Below are 21,402 nucleotides of genomic sequence, written 5' to 3' on the forward strand. Positions count from 1 at the left end.
TTATATGTCTGTCCACTAATCGCTTAAAATTTAGCACTAATAGTAGCTTAAAATATAGAAGTACCAGCCAAACAACACTATCTTTCTCCTCCCAGTCTTTATTGACTACCCTGATAAGCCTAAAGAAATGTCACCATGAAACAAAAAAATAACAAAGAATAGTCCTTGTATATAAAAAAAAAAAGTCTTGATTTTGCCCATATAGGTCTGTTTTAATAAAATGGAGGTCCACATACTCTAACAATAGGAAATTCAATGGTTTTAATGTCTGCTTTTTCAGAAATTATAGAATGGTTTGTCACCTCTTCTAAATTAAGTATTTACTGTCATCACAATTAGATTTAGCCAAGTAGTGTGTTATATTATTTAAAAGTTTTGCCTATTTTATTTTCCAGTCACCTCTAAAATGCTGTAATTTTAACTAGCACCGAAATAAAATACTCCATAAAAATGAAGAATATCACTGACAGAATGTAGATTGTCTAGTATTGTAAACTACTCACATCTTAATGTACCTAGTCTCAGATGGTATGGTATCCATTGTATAAAACAAGCTATTAAAGGATTTTTCTGTTTGAAAGAATTTGATTCCATTAGAGTAAGGTCAGTACCCAAGTTGTAAGTAGTATGTTTCCCATAGATTCATTTGAAGCTGAGAACTGTTGTGTATAACAAACAGTATTTCTGTGGTGGTGTGCATTTTAGACTTCCAAAATGAGGTGTTTAGAATACATCTCTCTTGCAGTAACAGAAATTCAGTTTCCTCTACCAACTCCCCCAAACTGCCTTACCTAAGAGAACTGGAAACTCCCTAAGCTCCTCTAAGACATTTGGATGTTAGCAACTTTAATGTGAAGAGGAAGGAAGAAAGAGAAGAAAAGTCTGCAATGACAAGGGGAGTTACTTGAGTATAGAAATCTCAGCTGGTGTATTTGATTGCTGTTGTCTCCTTAGGTCAGCTGACACTTTCTTACCTTGTTTTCAATTAAGTACTATTACCCATACCTACATTTTAGACAATCTATTGGATGCCCATACACACAGTGTTCTCCCCTTCAGATGAAGAAACATGGGCAGTGCACTGTACCAATTTCAGAAAGTACATTAGCCTGGTGCTTTTCTCATTGCTTCTGGCTACCCCTTCCTTGTTCCAGTGTTCACCTATTTAAGTTGGGTTGTTCTATCATGTATTTGAACTTCCTTTTAAAAACAAACCTCTTTGGCTTTCCTTTTTTCTTTTTTTAAAATAAACGTTGAGAATATATGTGCATTTTTAAAGTTGAGAATCAGCACAAAACCTTTTTTTTAATTCTGTGAACCAGAAATTAGATATTGAGACAAATATTGAAACAAGACATCAGTACACACTGTTGATGGTTAAGTTACTTTGGCATTGATGAACCCTTAAACAGAACAATCAGAGTGAATAGTTCGTATTAATGCAAATGCACTCATGCTGCATCAGTTTACCCAAAGGGTAATAATATCTTATTTTCTTCTGCCTCATATTGGAGATAAGTCAAGATATGTTTTTAGACATAGGAAAAGAAATTCATTTAGCACTTTTACTTTGTACATATGCTAAATTAGATGCCTAAATTTTGACAAAATGAAAAATCAGCTTAATTTGAAACAATCAACTTCTCTCCTTGAATGTCAACCTCACTCTTAGTCTTTGCTTTCTCTGTCAGTCTTCCCTGTGATAAACCATGAGGTTGACAGTTTAACCTTATGCTAGGTTTTTTTGTTCCCTTATGTACCAAAAAGAATCTGTTTATTTAGGAAGAAGCAGAATCTTTTTTGTGTTGAACAAAACATGGAAGTATCCATCTTTTCCTTCTCGTAATGTATCTCAGATATGCAGGTCTTCTTGATTGTTATTGAAACCTCTCCAATGGAGTGGTACATTCATGACGTTAAAATGGTATTGAATTCTAAAAGTGGACAAAAGATTTCGTTACAAGTGAAGTCCTGCATTTGTCTTCCCAGACTCAATTACATTTTCATACCCTATGCATGGGTCAGCATTTTTTCCTTCCTTCCACTTTAGCTTTCCAGTAGCTTTCCTAGAACCCTTTTCTCTACCTTTCTAGGAAATTTTCCCTGAGCTTCACAACTTTGGTCCAGAGACTTAATAGACAACATTGGTTTTACTTAAATCTTAATGTTAGGAACAAATTAATTTTTATCTATATATAGACAATATATTGTGGAAGTACTTGTAGATTGTAAAACATGGTTCAAATGTATGAATTTTACTTAAATACTAATACCATTATCTGATTTTTCTCATTTTAGTTATATTAGATACCTAGGGTATGAAATATGAAAATGTATTATTCAACAGTAGAGTATGCCTGAGAGTACAGTGATATGTTACCAACTTGTTATGTCTAATCAGATTTTGTACTGATTTGTATGTGTAGATGTTTATAAATAGTAATTTTCCCTAATTCTGTCATTTCTAATAATGTTAACAGAAAAATTAAACTTTACACCTAAATTCAGTAAATTTTCTAACTTGGTGAAGTTTTTTGGGCATAATAGCTTCAAGGAACTGGTCTTGAAGTACAGTGCTATGACATTTAAGTGATTCTGTACTATATTATTTCTTCATTTTTTGTGCTTTTGGGCAATCAGATAGCAGGTCTGAAAGTACTTTCTTTATATTTTGCTCAAACCACCTTACCCTCCACCTATGTTACCCTTTCCTTTCCTCCCTCTCTTTTTCTGTTCTACTCTATATTTTTTCCAGATTGAAATTCCTTCTTTTGAAATGGTCTTAATTTTATAAGACCTTTTTTTTTTTTTTTAATTTATGTTTTGTTCACAGTCATTTCAATTAAAAATAAGTCTCAATTCAGGGCCCTCATGCACTTTGGGTTCAGGTACAATAATAAAGAAATGAGACTGGATTTATATACAGTTTAAGGAATCACTTTAAAATAAATTGTTTCTGTCTTGATTATTCTATTAAAATAAGTACATAAAGCAGGAGAATTACGGTTGAGAGTTAAAAAGAAAATTGCATTTCTAAATGTTGGGTTAAAAGATGATGACTCTTGGGGTTTATATATTTTTATCTTTGCAGTGTTGAAAATAAAGATTAGAGAATAAGTTTCAGCTTTTGGTATTTGGAGGGAATATGGTGCATTTGTGTTATTGATTCACATAAAGCTGTTAAACCTGCTTATGTATTTCAAACTACTTCTGAAAGTTCTCTTTAAATGAAAGGGAATCTGACCTTCCAATTACTTCTTTTTGCCTATTCTCATGATAAAAGAGAGTGGTTACTAAATTTTACTTGCCACCTTCTATTATAAAAGGGATTGAATTATTAAGTTAAATAAAAAGGCAGATGCTATGTAAATAAGTCCTACATAAGGGAAAAATACAAATAACATCGATAAGAAAATCCTTAACATAGCTTTTAGAGTATATGTCCCTTAAAAGAACTATTTTATTTACCAGTACTGAACATATAAATATGTCTCTCTGGCTTGTAGGTGATCATTTTCTCAAAATTATCTTCTGATAAGGCTTAACACAAGAACATCTTTCCATAATTTTGCTTATGGCACTGGAGCACCAGCCCTCCTAAGTAAAATGACTCTGCCAGTGTCTCAACTGTTATGTGGGAGAGAGTATGTTACACTGTTTCACCACCAATATCCCATTGACTTTTACATGTCTCATTGCATATGACATGCAATATGACATGTAATATGATGTATTGTGATGTATTGTGATTTATTAGTGATGGTTAGAGTCATTCCTAGGATCTAACAATTTGGATTATATGTCTGGGCTCCATTGCTTGTGTACTGGCATCTGGGCAATAGCAAGGAGACAGATGAGAGTTGACTCAAGTAACCGTAGGTATTTATATCCAAAATATTCTCAGTCAGTCTTATTTTCTTCACTTTCCAAACCGTAATAACAATAACACAAAATAAAATGTGACTGAAACCTTCCCTCGTCCTTGCATACATACCCCTCAGGCAGCCCTTTTTGGGGTGGGTGAGTCTTAGAAAAGAGACAAAGTTGAATTCCATATTTTCTCTTTTCTTTTATTCTTTTCTAATTATTGACTGTGTTATAAAAGCTCAAGGATGATGATTCATCCATCAATATTGCTCATGGAAAATTACCTCCATCCTCTCCTGAATTATTCATTTTTTTTTTTTTGTTTTATTTCTGTTTTGTTATTTTTCTTTTTTTTCTTTTTTTTTTTTTTAATCTAGATTGTAGAAGGCATGAAGCAAAAAAAATGGAGTATTGAAAATGTTGCCTTCGGTTCTGGTGGAGCTTTGCTACAGAAGTTAACAAGAGATCTCTTGAATTGTTCCTTCAAGTGTAGTTATGTTGTAACCAATGGCCTTGGGGTATGTCCTTCAACATTTACTCCTTCTATGTGTTAGTACCGTCTTTATGTAATTAGTAGAATGTTGTTATTGAGTGCAATCTCAAAGGATAGTGTGGTCCTAGACTGTTAATATGTTGTTTGTCAAGTACCTCTCTCATGGGCTCAGAAACAAGGAAAGAAAAGAGACGTTAGGTAATGACATGACTAAGGAGAGAAAAGGGAGAGAGAGACTTGGAAAAAGGAGAAAAATAGGTGAGAAATTATTTAAGAGATATAATGTAGATCAATCATTTCTCAGAGCTTTCAGTATATTCCCTTGGATAAAAAAAAAAGGTCTTGTTTGAGCAAACCTAACCATTATGTATTAAACTTGAGCAAATATGTAATCATTGTCAAAACAGTATGGCTTTGGGAAAGTGGAGTATAAGGTTCAGATTGTAATACCAAAATCTTGTTCTAGTAGCTTTAGGACAGGGTCCCAAGCTAGGCAGCTGAACAACAACTCCCTGGCTTTTCTGTAGGCTCTTTTTACTTTTATTTTTTATTTATATCATGGTAACATTTATATAACATAAAATTTCCCGTTTTAACCACTTTCAAATATACAATTCACTGTCATTAATTACATTCCCAGTGTTGTTACCATCACCAACATCCATTACCAAAACTTACCTCTCACCCCAAACAGAAACTCTTTACCCATTAAGCATGAATTGCCCACTCCCATACCCCTCCACCTCCTGCCCCTAGTAACGTGTAACCTACTTTCTGTTTCTAAAACTTTGCATATTCTAGTTATTTCATATTAAGTGAATTCATACAATATCTCTGTTTTTGTGTCTGGTTTATTTCACTCAACATGGTATCTTCATGTTACAGCATTTATCAGAACATCATTCCTTTTTACTATTGAATAATATTCCATTGTATGTATATACCATATTTTCTTTATCCTTTCATCCATTGATGGGACACTTTGATTGCTTCTACCTTTTGGCTACTGTGAATATTATTTCTGTGAACATTGGTGTACAAGTATCTGTTGAGTCCATGCTGTCAATTCTTTGGGTATATATCTAGAATTGGGAATACTGGGACATATAATAATGTTTAATTTTTTGAGGAACTGCCAAACTGTGTCAGAGCATCTGCACTATTTTATTTCCAAAACAACGTAATAGGTTCCTGTTTCTCTGCATCATTGCCAGTACTTATCTTCCATTTTTTAAAATAGTAGTCATTTTATCAGATGTGAAGTGATAATCTTAATGTGGTTTTGATTTGCATATTCTTAATGACTAATGATGCTGGGCATCTTTTCCTGTGCTTATTGGCCATTTGTATATCTTCAGAGAAAAGTCTGTTCAAGACTTTGCCCATGTTTTAATGGATTGTTGAGTGGTAGCAGTTCTTTATATATTTGAGGTATTAAACCTTTATTGGATATATGGTTTTCACATTCTTTCTTCCATTCTATAGGTTGTCTTTTTATGTTCTTGATGATGTCCTTTGAGATACAAAAGTTTTTTTTATTTTGAACTCCAGTCGATCTAATTTTTGTTTTGTTGCTCATGTTCTAGTTGTCAAGTCTAAGAATCCATTGCCTGATGCAGGGTCCCAAAGATATTTCCCTGTGTTCTGGTCTACAAGTTCTTACATTTAGGTTGTTGATCAATTTTGAGTTAATTTTTGTATATGGTATGAGGTAGGAGTCCACTTTCATTCTTTTGCCTGTGGATGTCTAGTTTTCCCAATAATATTTGTTGAAAAGACTACTCATCTCAATTGAATGGACTTGGCACCTTTGTCAAATATCAGTTGGCACTAATTTGTAGGCTTATTTCTGAACACTCTATTCCCTTGGTCTATATGTCTATCCTTGTTTCAGTACCATGCTGTTTTGATTACTGTAGCTTTGTAATAATTTTGAAATTGGAAGTGTGTGTCTTCTAACTTTGTTCTTTTTCAAAGCGTTTTTGGCTATTCTGGGCCTCTTGTCCTTCCTAGGAATTTGATGATTGACTTTTCCATTTCTGCAAAGAAGGCTGTTGGAATGGTGATTAGGATTGCATTGAGTCTGTGGGCTGTATTGGCACTTAAACAATATTAAGTCTTCTAATCCATGATCACAGGATATCTTTCCATTTATTTAGGTCTTTGATTTCTTACAGCAATATTCTGTAATTTGCCATGTACAAGTCCTTTACATCCTTGGTTAAGTTTATTCCAAGATATTGTATTTTTTCAGTTATTGTAAATGGAATTCTTTTCTTGATGTCCTTTTCACATTGTTCATTGTTGATGTGTGGAAATACCCACAACTGATTTTTGTGTTTTGATCTTGTATCCCACCACTTTATCAAAATCATTTTTTAACTCTAGTAGTTTTCTCGTAAATTCTTTGGGATTTCCCTATAGGGATCATGTCATCTGTGCATAAGAATAGTTTTACTTCCTTTCCAATCTAGTTATCTTTTATTTCTTTTTCTTGCTTAATTGCTCTAGCTAGAACTTTCCATACAATGTTGAATAGCAGGGGTGAAAGTGGACAGTTTTCTGAGTGTTTTTATCAAGAAAGAGTACTAGATTTTGTCAAATGCTTTTTCTGTGAGAATTAGTGATCGTGAGTGTTTTCCCCTTCATTCTATTAATATGGTTTATTACATTAGTTGATTTTCTTATACTGAACTACCCTTGCATACCTGGGATAAGTCACAAACCAAACATACATACATACTACTGGCATTTATACTTAGCCAGAAGAATTGTCATTATCATCTATCGTAGGACTGGTCGAGTGGTGACAACCTCCTTCTGCTTTGTTTATCTGGGAATGTCTTAATCTCTCCCTCATTTTTGAAATACGTTTTGCTACATATAAAATTTCTAGATGGCAGTGTTTTCCCTTCAGCACCTAAATATGTCATCCCACTGCCTTCTTGCCTCCATTGTTTGTGAGAAATCGGAACTTAATCTTATTGAGGCTCCCTTGTATATGACACCTTGCTTCTGTTTGTGGCCTTCAGGATTTTCTTTGGCATTCGTGAGTTTGATTATAATGTGTCATTTTGAGTCTTTTTGAGTTTATCCTTTTTGGCATTCTTTGAGTGCCTTGAATGTGTATAAACATGTCTTTTGTTAAATTTGAGAAATTTTCAGCCATTTTTTTCTCTAATTATTCTCTCTTTTCCTTCTGGGACTCCTATTTGTATCTATTGGTACACTTGATGGTGTCCCACAGGAGTTACAGGCTCCATTCACTTTTCTACATTCATTTTCTTTCTGCTCCTCAGTCTAAATAACTTTGATTGTCTTATCTTCATTTGCATTGATTCTTCTTTCAGCTCCAGTCTGCTGATGAACCAGTTAGGGAATTTTAAATTTCAGTTATTGTCATCTTCAGCTTTGGTCCCTTTTGAAGTTCTCTCTTTATATACTGAAAATCTCATTTTGTTTATATATTGTTTTCTTGTTTTCCTTTAGCTCTTTGAGCTTATTTAAAACAATTATTTTAAAGCTTTTGTTATGTTCAAAAAGTCTGGCCTTCTTTATGGATAGCTTCTGTTTTGTCTTGCTCCTTTGGATGGGTTGTTTCCTGTTTCTTTGTATGCCTTGTAATCTTGTTGCATACTGGCCATATTGATATTTTAATGTGTTAACTCTGGAATCAAGTCAATGAGGTATGTGTTCCTTAAGTAGTATCCAGCTGTTGTTATGACAGATTTCCTTGAATACCAGGGGCTGACAATAACAAAAAAAGGGTGGTGGGGGAAACACCTTTTACAGTCTTTTCATACAGGTTCTGTGCTGGCTTGTGCTCTCCCTCAGAGCTTAGGCAGCTGAATAATGAGCCTTGAATAGCCTGAGGCAAAAGCATGGAGTCCTCTCTTGTCCTTCCTAAGTATGTGTCCTGTCTTGGGCATCCTCATGTAGCCTTAGGAATTCCCCTGTTTATACAGTTCTTTCCAAAACCAGATGATATATTTTATGTCTTAAAGCAGTTTATACATTGTGCCAGTCAGCTGCATTTTTATTGTTTCTTACAGTGTTTTAGTGCCTCGTGAGCTGCTTTGGCTTACAGAGCAAGTTCTGGGGTGGCAAGCCAGAGAAAAGTGTCTTGCTTCAGTTCTTCTGACTGCCATTGGACAGTTTGGTATTTACCCCAGTATACCATAAGGGTTATTTGCCTTCCTAAGGAACCAGTGTGGGCCAGCTTCTCACTGAGCCAGAAGGAGGGTGGGGGAAGTGCCAGCAAAGGCACCACAAGGTTTTCCAACTATTTTTAAGTTGCCTTTTTTCTTCATGTGGTGCTTGACCAATTACTGCTAACTCTTTAACTCTTTTCTGTTCTGCTGCCAGTTTTTGCTTGTACTTTAAAAATTGTGTTGGGTAAAGGAACCCTGGAATATCTCATTCATCATCTTGTTGGCATCACTCTTATTTTATATGCTCTTGAGAGCTGGGAATTCTGTGGAACAAGAGTAGGAGATGCTAAGAACTTTCTTGAGAACCACCTGGGTTGGCTCTCTGCTTTAGTTTTCCATCTTGCTTTGAAGAGTTCTGGGATTGATTCATCTGCTTTTCATTTTACTGCCACCACTAATTGCTTCTGTTATGTTTTGCCTCCTACTTTCTGATCCTGCAACAAACATACATTCTACTCTTTCGAAGTTCTTTGTGACTTTTTTGCTTCTAATAACAAGGTAACAGACTGAAGAGTAATAGAAGAGAAAGGTTATGAAATAGGAAAGCCTTTACACCAATAAATCCTAGTTAGCTGTCCACAGGTTCATATGTATAATATCAGCACAGATTTTTTTTTTTAAATGTGTGATATGCTACACTTAATATCACTGTAAAGGCAATTTGCAGTATAGAAGGAGTTACTTTAAGAGTCACATGGTAGAAATTTTAGACTTCAAACAAATGGAGTATTCGAATATTCTCCAGTGGTAATAAGGATATCCAAGATTTGTTTTTTGTTCATACCTTTTCTCATAACCAAAACAGGCTAAAGCGTTTGTTTCTAAAAGCCAAATAGGAATTGTTTAATTATACCTATAAAGTGCCTTAAATTTATATACATATATTTTTAGGAGTTAGGTGAAAATTTCTGATGATTAGTCTTCTGTTTCTCTAATGTTCTTAATTTGGATTCCAGGTTAATGTTTTCAAGGACCCAGTTGCTGATCCCAACAAAAGGTCCAAAAAAGGCCGATTATCTTTACATAGGACATCAGGAGGAAACTTTGTTACACTTGAGGAAGGAAAAGGAGATCTTGAGGAATATGGTCATGTATGTGTCTATGCTGATTTTTTTCTTCTTAAACAGTAGTAGGTTTACTCTCCATATTAAGAAAGAAGATTTTTATGTTGTTTTTTGTTTTTAGATTGTTTCCAACCATTTTTCTTCGAGGGCAAAGTAGTTTTATTGTAAAATGTACAATAGTTGTCCTATCCTACCAAAATAAGAAGTTGCTAGATCATAAATGAGACCTATACATATATTGGGTGAAATTTTTTATAACTTTTTTTTTTAATTAGTTTTCTACATAGGGGCCAGCATAATAGTGACTGATGACCCTCCAAAATTTGAGCTTAATCTGCCTAGCAATTAGCAGTGAATTATTTCTCAAGAAGAATAATTAAGAATACTTAAAGGAAAAAGATACTCATCTGAAAGACCTCATATTTATTACCAGAGTTTCACTATAGCAAAAAATTTAGGTAAAGGAAGGGCTGTCCGAATTCCAGGTTGTTGTTAAAGGTAATGCAGTTTTTTTAACTTTATAGTATCTAGCTCAGATGGCTTTCTTTAGTCTCATATTTATGAGCTAGCAACTTCTTATTTGATTGCCACAGAAAATTATCTTAGTAGTATAAGATGTAAAAATTAAGTAACTTTATTCAGATTACATTACTAATAAATGGTGACACCTATACTTAACCAAGTTTTGATTAAAGTCAGCCAAACTAGAAAAAATTATAATATGCTAAAGTAGTCTATAATGGTTTTTAATATACAAAAGTATATTTTTATTCATCAGATGTGGAATTTGATTTTTAAGCCACTGAAATGAAAAAACTTTTCAATGAAATTTTACACTAAACATGATTTATACCACGTGAAACTTATAACATTTTTTATATATTTTTATAGTTTTATTGAGCTAGAATTAATGAAATATAACAATTGTCTAGTTTTTTAAATGAAAATATGGAAGTTCCAAAATCAAACTTTTAGTATTATATCCCTTTATATACCTTGTTAAGCAGTTCTTCACATATCTGTCACTTAACTCTTGCAGCTGCCAGGATTTTGCTTAATTTAAATGCTTTTCCTCAGATGCACTAAAGTCACTTTAGCTCAAGAGTTAAAGCATAACATGTTACTTTTAAAAATCATTAATTTTAAGAGTATTTGAGGTGATGGTGATGGTGAATTTACAGTTATCTAGGCACTTTGATTTAAAAGGAACAAGCAGTCCCAAATAAATTATATTTAAATTTGTGGAAAACAGTGTGATTTTGATGATAAAAATATTAGATAATGCCATATGCACCTCTTCAGATCAGATGGAAAATTTGGGCATAGATTACTTCTGAGACAAGCGTGGCTTTACTAGACCCAAAAAAGGAATTTAGTCGTGATTCTCTGGACATGGATCAACATTGACTTTTGGAGTAATACACAGAGTGCCTTTAACTCACTCATTCTACATTAGTCAAGAAATCAGTACCTCTGTGTGGGGTTGTTTTTGTTTTGGGATTTGCTGATTTTTTTTAAGGCCAAAATTCAGTGACTAAAATTTATTAAACTTCCAAGATACTAAGTTTAGTTAGCATTAAATCCGTTGGCTAGGAGTAAGTATCAGAAGGTTTGGCAGGCTTTCCTTGCTGCAACTGTCTCAATCATAGTTCTTCTGAACAACCAATAATTAAACATCTTCCACCTGAAAAAAAAAAAATAAATATGAAAGAACTGGTCAACTAGCTGTTTGGTTTTTTTTCCCTTTAAGGAATACTGGTCTAAGAATGTAACATTTAGATAATTTCTTTTCATAGAAGTTAAATATTTTTACGTAGCAGGCAAGCAAGTCAGTGATTGGCCATAATAGCTGACTAGATAATTAGATAATACCTAATTACTTTTTAGGTAATATCTCACTCTCTGCGTGCTTAATATTTTTTATTCAATTTTATTGAGATATATTCACATATCATACAAAGTGTACAGTTGTTCACAGTACCATTATATAGTTGTGCATTCTAGCATTCTTTCTGTATTAATCATTTCACAGTTTGAACACTGTCAGCATCTCTGTATTTAAGAGTCTAATTCATTAAAGCATAATTTAAGCATTTTGCTTGATAGTCTCTAATATCATCATTAAATTTTAGTATTATATTTGTGCAGGATCTTCTACATACTGTCTTCAAGAATGGGAAGGTGACAAAAATCTATTCATTTGATGAAGTAAGAAAAAATGCAAAGCTGGATATCGAACTGCAAGCAGCCCCTCATTAGGCTTTGTTTTATGACTGTGCGTGTGTGTGTGTGTTTGTATACATAGATAATGTTTATTGTACAGATATGTGGGGTTTCTTTGTGTTTTATGATACATTACAGCCAAATTATTTGTTGGTTTATGGACATACTGCCCTTTAATTTTTTTCTTTTTTTAAGTGATCTAAAATCAGGAAACTCAACCATGTAAAAGATTAATGCTAAAGTAAGCTTTTTAGGGCCCTTTGCCAATAGGTAGCAATTCAATCTGGAATTGATCTTTTCACAACCAAGAAACTTTTATATATAACTAAAGATCACATAAAACAGATCTGCATAAAATTATCATGATTGCTTTATGTTTATATTTAACTTGTATTTTTGTACAAACAAGATTGTGTAAGATATATTTAAAGTTTCCGTGATTTAACAGTCTTTCCAACTTTTCATGATTTTTATGAGCACAGACTTTCAAGAAAATACTTGAAAATACATTGCCTTTTGTCCATTAATCAGCAAATAAAACATGGCCTTAACAAAGTTGTTTGTGTTATTGTACAATTTTGAAAATTATGTCAGGACATACCCTGTAGAATTACTAACCTCACTGCCCCTTGTAGAATATGTATTAATCATTCTACATTAAGAAAATAATTGTTCTTACTGGAATGTTTAGGCACTGTACAGTGATTATATACCTGGGTCATTGTATTGTACCAGTAAAATGCCAAATTTGAAAGGCCTGTATTGCAATTTTATATGTCATATATTGCCTGTGGCTGTAATATGCACCTCAAGATTTTAAGAAGATAATGTTTTTAGAGAGAATTTCTGCTTCCACTATAGAATCTATACATAAATGTAAAATAGTCACAGAAGTGGAAGTGGCATATTTTGAAGTAATTACACTTCTGAATTTATTTTTCATATTCTATAGTTGCTATGACTTAAATGAATTACTGGAGTGGGTAGTGAGTGTACTTATTTTAAATATTTTGATTATTTTTCATTAAGTTTTTAAAATATTAAATTGAATATTAATTTGTATGGACATCATTTATTAAACACTCCCTGAACAGGTAAATACTTAAGCAAGTCCTCATGAAGATAAGTTATCCTCCAAAAAAGCCATGATAGCAATAGAAGAATCAACCAAAGGCAGAGAGTTGGCTAAACTTAAATTCAGCGTCAGAATATGGTATTGTGATTGCTAGATTCTGAGACATTGATCACATCCAACTAGAAACCAGTTTTTTTTCAGATGATTATTTTATCTTTAGGTCTATTCTTCTGAGGCAGGGGTTGACAAACCAGGGCCCTTAGGCCAAATTCAGCTTCTGCTTGTGTAAATACATATTGTCTATGTCTGCTTTCCCTCTAAAGTGGCAAGCTTGAGTAGTTGCAACAGAGACTGTATGGCCTGCAAAGCCTAACATATTTATTATCCGGTCCATCACAGAAAAAGTTTACTGAGCCCTGTTGTAAGGAAAGGAGTTTGCTTTGGATTTAATGAAATGGTGGGGAGGAGGCTATGGAGTTTGTCTCTCCTTTGTTCTTTCTTTTTTCATTGAAGAATCTCATATTAGAAGAATGATTTAGAAAAGCTTGAACAACATACCATTAAATGTGAAATTTTAGAAATTGGAAAAGCCATAAATCATGTCTTAAAGTTACATGAGAAAATGTTATATCACTAGAATAATTAGAATTGTCTTTATTTAAGAGGCACTAGAAAAATAGGTTTTTGCAGATGATACTAAATATTTGTTTAGTGAGAACAATAAGCATTATTCACTTTTAATGAGTCTTCATTCTATAATCCCCAGATGGAAAGTAATTGAAGCTGATTTTCTTACTGTATCTAAGTAAATTTAATATTAAGAACACATCTTTCTTCACAGAAATGTGGTAAGGGGCTTATGGAAAATTAAACTGTTTATTACCAATAACAAGTTTTATAATCACCCATAATTTTTTTTCTGTTGCAACATTAGAATTTTACTACAGACAGTGTTCTTTGTGTTCTGTGAGTTTCCAGAGTTTGGGACTATCCAGGGAAGTTTTATTTTGAAACTTTCAGTGAATGCTAAAAGCCATATATTTGTTCATGTCCATAGATTGGGAGCAGGGGGGCAGTAGAATGATTATTCCTGTTAGCTCTTAGCCACTTAGAACTGATTAATCCTGAATTTCTGTCACCAAGTGCTTAGTATTTGACTCTCCCCCCTTCTGAGTACCAAATGGTAGCATGGATGTTAACTAGGTCTCTGCTGTGTGTCTCCCTTAAATCAGCCTAACTCTTCCAAACAAAAGCAAATGGCATGTATGGGTTTGCTTAAGTCATTAGATTTATAGTTGACATATTTATTAATCTCCCTCAGTTTATATCATGAAATATTGGTATTTTAAATTGAAGGTAGGAGTTCTGTGTTAAGACTCTTATTTTTTCCCTATACTTAAAATAAAATGGCTGCTATTGATTTTCCCTTCTTTACTTGAAATAAACTGTTACATAAAAATTTTTTCATAGTGAAATCCATCTTGGAAAATAAGAAAATGGCAAGGTATGTATTGTTATGTTTGCCATAATTTAGAACTCACACTTAAAGAAGTATTTTGTAGTTTTACATTCCTTTTTAATACACTCATTGGAGAATGTCAGTTTTTCTCCCAAGTCATATGTTAAATCAGTTATAATATGTACTCAACATCAAAGATTAACATGTAATAAACATGAAAATAAACTTTAGCTCTATTAGTGAAACATTAAATTTGACTGTGTGCTTCAAGTGATGACACTGCTATGGACCTACCTTTTTAAAAGTACTTCTTAAGCTCAAAGAATTAGAGGATGAGGGAGAGGAAGTTGTCAAAGATGACTCCTTATTTTCAGCTTTGTGTAAAGATGTGGATGGCAGTGCCTCTTGCTGAGAGAGAACACTGGAGGGAGACCAGATTTGGGCAAAAAAAAGCATGATTCCCAAGTTAAGGTTTGAGATGCCTTTGAGACATTTAAATAATAGGGATGTTAAGTAGGTAGCTGGATATATGGGTCTGGGGACTGATGGGTCTCAAGGTATGAATTCCCTGTATGTGTGGTCATTGGAGCCACAGGAGAAGATGCTTTCCTAGGGAGAACATAGAGCAGGGATTGGCAAACCATAGGCCATAGACCAATTCCAGCCCACCAGCTGTTTTTGTAAGTTTTATTGGAACACAGCCACACCCGTTCATTCAAGTGTTGTTTTTGGCTGCTTTCCTGCTACAATGGCAGAGTTGAGTAGCTGTAATACAGTATAGCCCACAAAGCCTAAAATAGTTTACTATTTGGCCTTTTACAGAGAAAAGTGTGCCAATTCATAGCATAGAATATAAAGAGGAGAGGATCCAGGACAAAACTATGAAGGTCTCTAGCATCTGAAGATTAAGTAGCAGTGGACAATCAGGCAAAGGAGTCTGACAAACCATAGCTAAAGAGATGAAAGGAAAACCAGAAGTAAAGTTCATGAATGCCAAAGAAAGGAAGTTTCTCAGCTCAGGTGTTGAATGCTGCTGGGAGGTGAAGTAGATTGAGGAATTACAAACGTCTATTCGATTTAGCTACAAGGAAATAATTGGCAGCCTTATACACATACCCTTCCAGGATCTTAAGGCAAAAATGCCAGAATAAAAGGCTACTTTACACAACTTTCTGATTTTGGCTGTGAAAGGGAAGAGACAAGTCAGTGGCGTGTCTTCCTTTCCCCTGCTAGCTACTGCCTTGTCTCTGAAAAGAATCCAGAAAAAAGGGAGATGCTGAAGATAAGAGAGCAAAAAGGGATCAGTGATGGTGTTAGATTCCTGAGAAGGTAGATGAAGATGGTATCCAAAGCACAAGTAGAGGTATGTATGGACCTTTAGATGGGAGGGGGTGCTTCTACTATAGAAGAAAGAAGAGTATGGGTGCAGATTCAGGCTCTGGTTCTCCGTGAAATCAGACACCAGATCACTTAAAATTGAAAAGAAGTGCGAAGTAGGTTGAAGTGCTGAAAATGGAGGTTTAAAAATAATCATAGTGGAGAATACATTGACTAGACATACAGTAGGACTGCAGGACAGTGTTGAGGACCGAGCTGTTTGGTGATCGAGAATTTATAGTAAAAATTTGCCTTTTGTTATTTTTTTCCTCACTAGTAGCACCCTGCTGCCTTGGAATAGGCATAGGGAAAAGGAGGGTACTTCAGTTCATTCAGGAGTTGGGGTTTTGCCAGATAAGTTTGACAGAACAACAAAGGAGTAAGGGAGCTCAATATCTTGGCAAGACTTAATCAAATAATGGTGCTACAATAATCTAAACTGGAAAGAAAGGGAAGTAAAGGCAGTACAAAGTTTGCTAATGGATGGGAAGGCAGTAGACTCTGATGGACAACTGATATATTGGAAATTTTAATCAAGCAGATTTGGAAGATAGGAAACTGTAGCTTGAGACCAGAGTGCTTAGATTAGTGATCTGAGAGGAGAAAGTTCATGGGGTGATAAGATGCAAGGTGTAGCCATGCAGTGGTTAAATGAAGTAAAGATCACCGGAGACAAAATCAAGAAACCTGAAAGGACTAGTGGGTGGACAGGTAGACACTGAAATCATCCAGGAATATGGCAGAAGTTGGAGTAGAGAACAAAACTAAATCAGTGCCGGTGTTGAGTGCCTGAAGGGAAGCCAGAAGACAACAGGAACAAGAAGGAGTGAGAGACTCAAAGGGATCAGGGATTATTTTAAGAACTTGGGGGATTACTGGCCAGGAAGTGGCAATAGAGACCACTAACCTTACCTCTCAATCCTGAAAACTAGATGAAAAAGAGGCAAGCCTGCAAAAGGAATAGCCCAGCCTCTTGGAAGGGCCCAGTCATACATGGACAAGTAAAACTTATTCAGAAGAGCTTTGTTTATTGCCAAAGGTTTGATGTTTTTTTGCCAGGCACGCAAGCAATTTTTGCTGAATGAATGAATGAATGAAGGGAAGCAATAATCTAGATTAGGAATTTCTGCTGGGTTTTATTGGCTGCTGCAAACACCCTTCACTGGAACACGTATATACAAGTGTTCAAGCCTTTAAATGTGTTTTTAAATTTTTGTTTTGGATGTTTTAAGCTTTATATATTTAGTTTACTTCCTAAAGAGACCGACCAAAGCATTTTACAACCAATTAAAATTAGTCACTTTCTCATATTCAGGTTTTCCCACTACATTTTAAATAATTGTTTTCTTTTACGCAAAAGTTCTAATTGTTAACTGTTCCCCAGTGACAACTCTATTTGGTTCATAGTTCTCCATTCCATTAAAACTTGTATATGAAAATATTTCTTCAGGGTTTTCTAGCAAAAAGAAGTATGTTCTTGAAAGGAATTTTACAATCATTGTAAGTGTCAACTTCATCAAAATGTTGAGTCCTTATAATCAGGAATTTTGCCTGCATGCTGTCACATGGACTGATCAACCCCTACACACCTCTTAGTGACAGTTGGTATATCCCTTCCAGAGTCTCTTACCACTGTACAGGGCTCACACTGCCCTCTGTGACTGTCCCTTCTTTTTCTTGGGAGCCTATTTATACACTTGCCTTTTAAATGTTGGCATGTCCCATTTATCTCCTTATTCATCTTGGCTGATCTCAGCAATTGAAATGGTCTCAGCCAATACCTATATATAAAAGAGACTCCAAACATTTACAGTTCCAGACCTCCAAATCTCTCTACTTATCTATGGTACGTTTCTGCCCAGATGCCTGCTCAAATGCAACAAGTCCAAACTTACCATACTCCCTGCACATTTGTCATATTTCTCCAGATTCTTACCACATTTGGGGGTTCAGCCAGCCACCCAATGAGAAATCTGGGTTGCAGTCCTTGACTTCTCTCTCCATTACCTAGTCCTATTGATTAACCTACTAAATAATGTTATAATGTGTTCCTCTCCAACTCTTATTTCAGACTCAAATCTTTTCCTGAAATAATACAAAATTAACTAGTTTTCCTACCCTTAATCCATCTTTCCTTTACTCTGCTTCCAGATTATTCAAACAATTTTTAATAATGTGAGTCCCTTGCTTAAAGCATAATAATGCCCCCATTAGCCTACAAAGTAATCCTCAGAATCTAGCCTAACCCACAAAACCCTCCTTGATTTTGGCCTATGGTACATGTACACTCTCATGCCTTGCCCCTCACTGTCTGTGCCAGTATGACTGGTGGCTTGCTCTACTTGACTCACTCACGTGCAGGCATGCATACACCACCATGTTCTTCGTTTCTCTGCCTTTGCTTATTCTGACTCTCAGGAGTGCCTTCCCATGGTTAACTCATCTTAGTGATAACTCCTCCAGGAAGCTTTTAACAACTTTCACCATTTACCATCCCCATTCCAGGTGCCCCTCCTTTGGCTTCAATAGGTATGGAGTGTATTTCTGAAATAGCATTTGAAATACTTAGATCTATGTCGTCTCCTTGAAAATGCACCCCTAAAAGTAGAGTGGTCTGTTTATTTATATATATCCCCTGCATTTAGCACATAAAAGAGGAAAGAAAAAATGGGGTGGAGGCTATACACAAAAGATGAGGGCTGAGAATTTACCTTAACTGATGAAGAGCAATGATCCAAAGATTAAAGAACTTCAGTCAATCCCAAGCAAGATAAGTAAAAGAAATCCACACCCAGATACATTATAGTGAAACTGCAAGTCAACAAAAGCTAAGAAAGGACCTTAAAAGCAGCCAGAGAGTCTTGGAGGCAGGGAAAGATGGTGGAGTGATGAGGTGTGGGTTTTAGTTACTCTGGGGCAGCTGGTAGATAGCCAGGAACCGTGTGGAACAGACACCTGAGGGAATTCTGTCACACATCATACAACAGTCTCGAACACATGGAGCAGCTGACATCAACGAAACCTGTAAGTTCTTGCAGTCAGGGCCAGTGCCCCTCCCTGCCAGGCACAGTGGACTGTTTTGCAGTTGGTTTCCTGAGGGAGGAGGGACCCTTGGTGCTGGAAACCAGGAGGGAGGCTCAATCTGGCCCCACTTGCAGAACTGATTAACAAACTCAGACTGCTGAACAAAAACTCCAACCATAGATAAACTGAGGCCAGACACCAGAATCTGAGAGCAGCCAGCCTGTCAGGAGACAAAGCTAGCAAAAACAGCAAAAAAACAAAAACAGATTTTTGGAGTTGGGGGTGAACATAATATGGAGAAGGGCTGGGCTCAAACAGAATCACGCACACATGCAAACCCAGGAAGCCAAGGCCCTTCTCTGAAAAGCCGGTTGCTGTCCAACTCCTTATCTTTTTGCATTTCAATAGCCCATCAGAACTGCACAGGTGGAATTAAAAGTGTCTCTGAGTAACTATCCAATAGGAAGAGATAATAAGACTAAAGCACTTTAGTCTATACTGGGCCTTTCTCTTTTTTCTTTTTTCTTTTTTAATAACTTCTAAGTTGCCCATTATAGAAAGCCTCAAAGACTTAACAATTTGAGCCCAGGCAAGAGCAGAGCTAAGATAGCTCTGAGAGACAAAACAATAAGTCTAGTGAGGGAGACAATTCCCTGAAGAGCATAACTTACCCAAGAAAGGGGGGGTGTGGTCAAGCTCCAGTGGCAGCCCTCCTTCAGGGAACTCAGACCCCAGGGGCTGGAATTCAGAAACCAACTTTGGTCAGCCATGCCCCAACAGGGTCAGGGTCACTGGGAGAACTAAAGGCTCCACACCTCCTTACACTGGTGGGGGAGCTGCAGGCTGGCAAGTGACACCTGCTGGACAGGACAGGAAAAGCATAGAGTCTAAAGGCTTCACAGGAGGGTTTCACTCTCAGGGAAACTCCATATACTCCTGAGACCTGGTCATCCCTGGACTGGGAAAACGAGACTGGGGTTGACCATATCTGAGGTGACCCTCTCACAAAAAGGCTACACAGAGGCAGGGCAAAGAAAAAGACAGGAAAACAAGAGGTAAAAAAACTAACTACATAAAACCCAAGTAAGAGGTCTAGAATAAGCTGAGCTGAACATCAAAGGTTAGAGAACAAAGCCAACCAACAAGAAAACCAAAGGTAAAAGAGTGAAAATGAGCTCCCAAATAAACTAACCAAGAAAGTCAGATGCCTGGACAGCTTAAGATAATGAGCCATACTGGAAACACAAAAATATGGACCAGCCAAAGGAAAAAATTAATAGTTCAACCAAGATACAGGAGTTCAGACAACTAATGCTAAATCTATTCAATGAACTGAGGGAAGAACTAATTACAGATATTCAAACAAATCTTCTAAATAAAAAAAAAAAAAAATCAAGTCAGTGAACTGAGGGAAGATACAGCAAAAGAGATGAAGGATATAGGGAAGACACTGGATGACCATAAAGAAGAACTCATAAGCTTGAAAAAACAAATGGCAGAAACTATGGGGATGAAGGGCATAATGGAGGAGATGAAAAAGACAATGGAGGGATACAACGGGAGATTTGAACAGGCAGAAGAAAGGATCAGTGAATTGGAAGACCAGGCATTTGAATTCATACATCCAAAGAACAGATGGTGAAAAGATGCAAAAATACGAGCAGGGTCTTAGTGAGCTGAGGGAGAAGAACTGCAAACCAAGAATTCTATATCCAGCAGAACTGTCCCTCAAAAATGAGGGAGAGATTAAAATATTTTCAGACAAACAGACACTGAGAGAGTTTGTGAATAAGAGACCAGGGCTTACAAGAAATACTAAAGGGGGTGCTACAGGCTGGTAGGAAAAGATGAGAGGATTGGAGGAAAGTGTAGAAATGAAGATTATCAGGAAGGGTAAAAGGAGAGAGAGGAAAAAACAAGATATGACATATAAAATCCAAAAGACAAAACAGTTGAAGAAAGTACTGCCCTTACAGTAATAACACTAAATGTTAATGGATTAAACTCCCCAATAAAAAGACAGACTGGCAGAATGGATTAAAAAACAGGACCCATCCATATGCTGTCTACAAGAAACACACTTTTGACACAAGGACAAAAACAGGCTGAAAGTAAAAGATTGGAAAAAGTTATTTCATGCAGACAGCAACCAAAGAAAAGCCAGGAGTAGCTATATTAATATCAGACAAATTAGACTTCAAAAAGTAAAACAACTAAAAGTGACAAAGAAGGACACTATATTAATAAAAGGGTCAATTCATCAAGAAAACATAACAAACATAAATATTTATGCATCAAGCCAGAGTGCCCCAAAATTCATGAGGAAACACTGATAACACTGAAAGGAGAAGTAGAAAGCTCTACAGTTATAGTTAGAGACTTCAATACACTGCTCTCATCAATGGATAGAACATTTAGGCAGAAGATCAATAAGGAAACGGAGATGTTGAATTATAAGATAAATGAACTAGACTTGGCAGACGTTTATAGAACACTACACCCCACAACAGCAGGATACACATTTTTCTCAAATGCTCAAGGAACATTCTCTAGGATAGACCACGTTAGGTCACAAAGCAAGTCTCGACAAATTTTAAAATATTGATATT

At 35.6% G+C, this 21,402-nt stretch overlaps 1 protein-coding gene across 3 annotated transcripts in view; it reads left to right on the forward strand.

The window, feature by feature from the left end:
• The window catches only part of NAMPT (nicotinamide phosphoribosyltransferase), a 73,210-nt gene extending 58,566 nt beyond the window's left edge, over positions 1 to 14,644 (forward strand). For all 3 annotated transcript variants that reach the window (XM_037836406.1, XM_037836405.1, XM_037836408.1), the window contains 3 exons: positions 4,245 to 4,385; positions 9,528 to 9,662; positions 11,784 to 14,644. In XM_037836406.1, coding sequence (XP_037692334.1) covers positions 4,245 to 4,385; positions 9,528 to 9,662; positions 11,784 to 11,894 — 387 coding nt within the window. In that variant the 3' untranslated portion in view covers positions 11,895 to 14,644. The remainder of the gene's footprint in view (positions 1 to 4,244; positions 4,386 to 9,527; positions 9,663 to 11,783) is intronic.
• Positions 14,645 to 21,402: the final 6,758 nt, after the last annotated feature.

Source organism: Choloepus didactylus, chromosome 5 (genome assembly GCF_015220235.1).
Source record: "Choloepus didactylus isolate mChoDid1 chromosome 5, mChoDid1.pri, whole genome shotgun sequence".
NCBI lineage: Eukaryota > Metazoa > Chordata > Mammalia > Pilosa > Megalonychidae > Choloepus > Choloepus didactylus.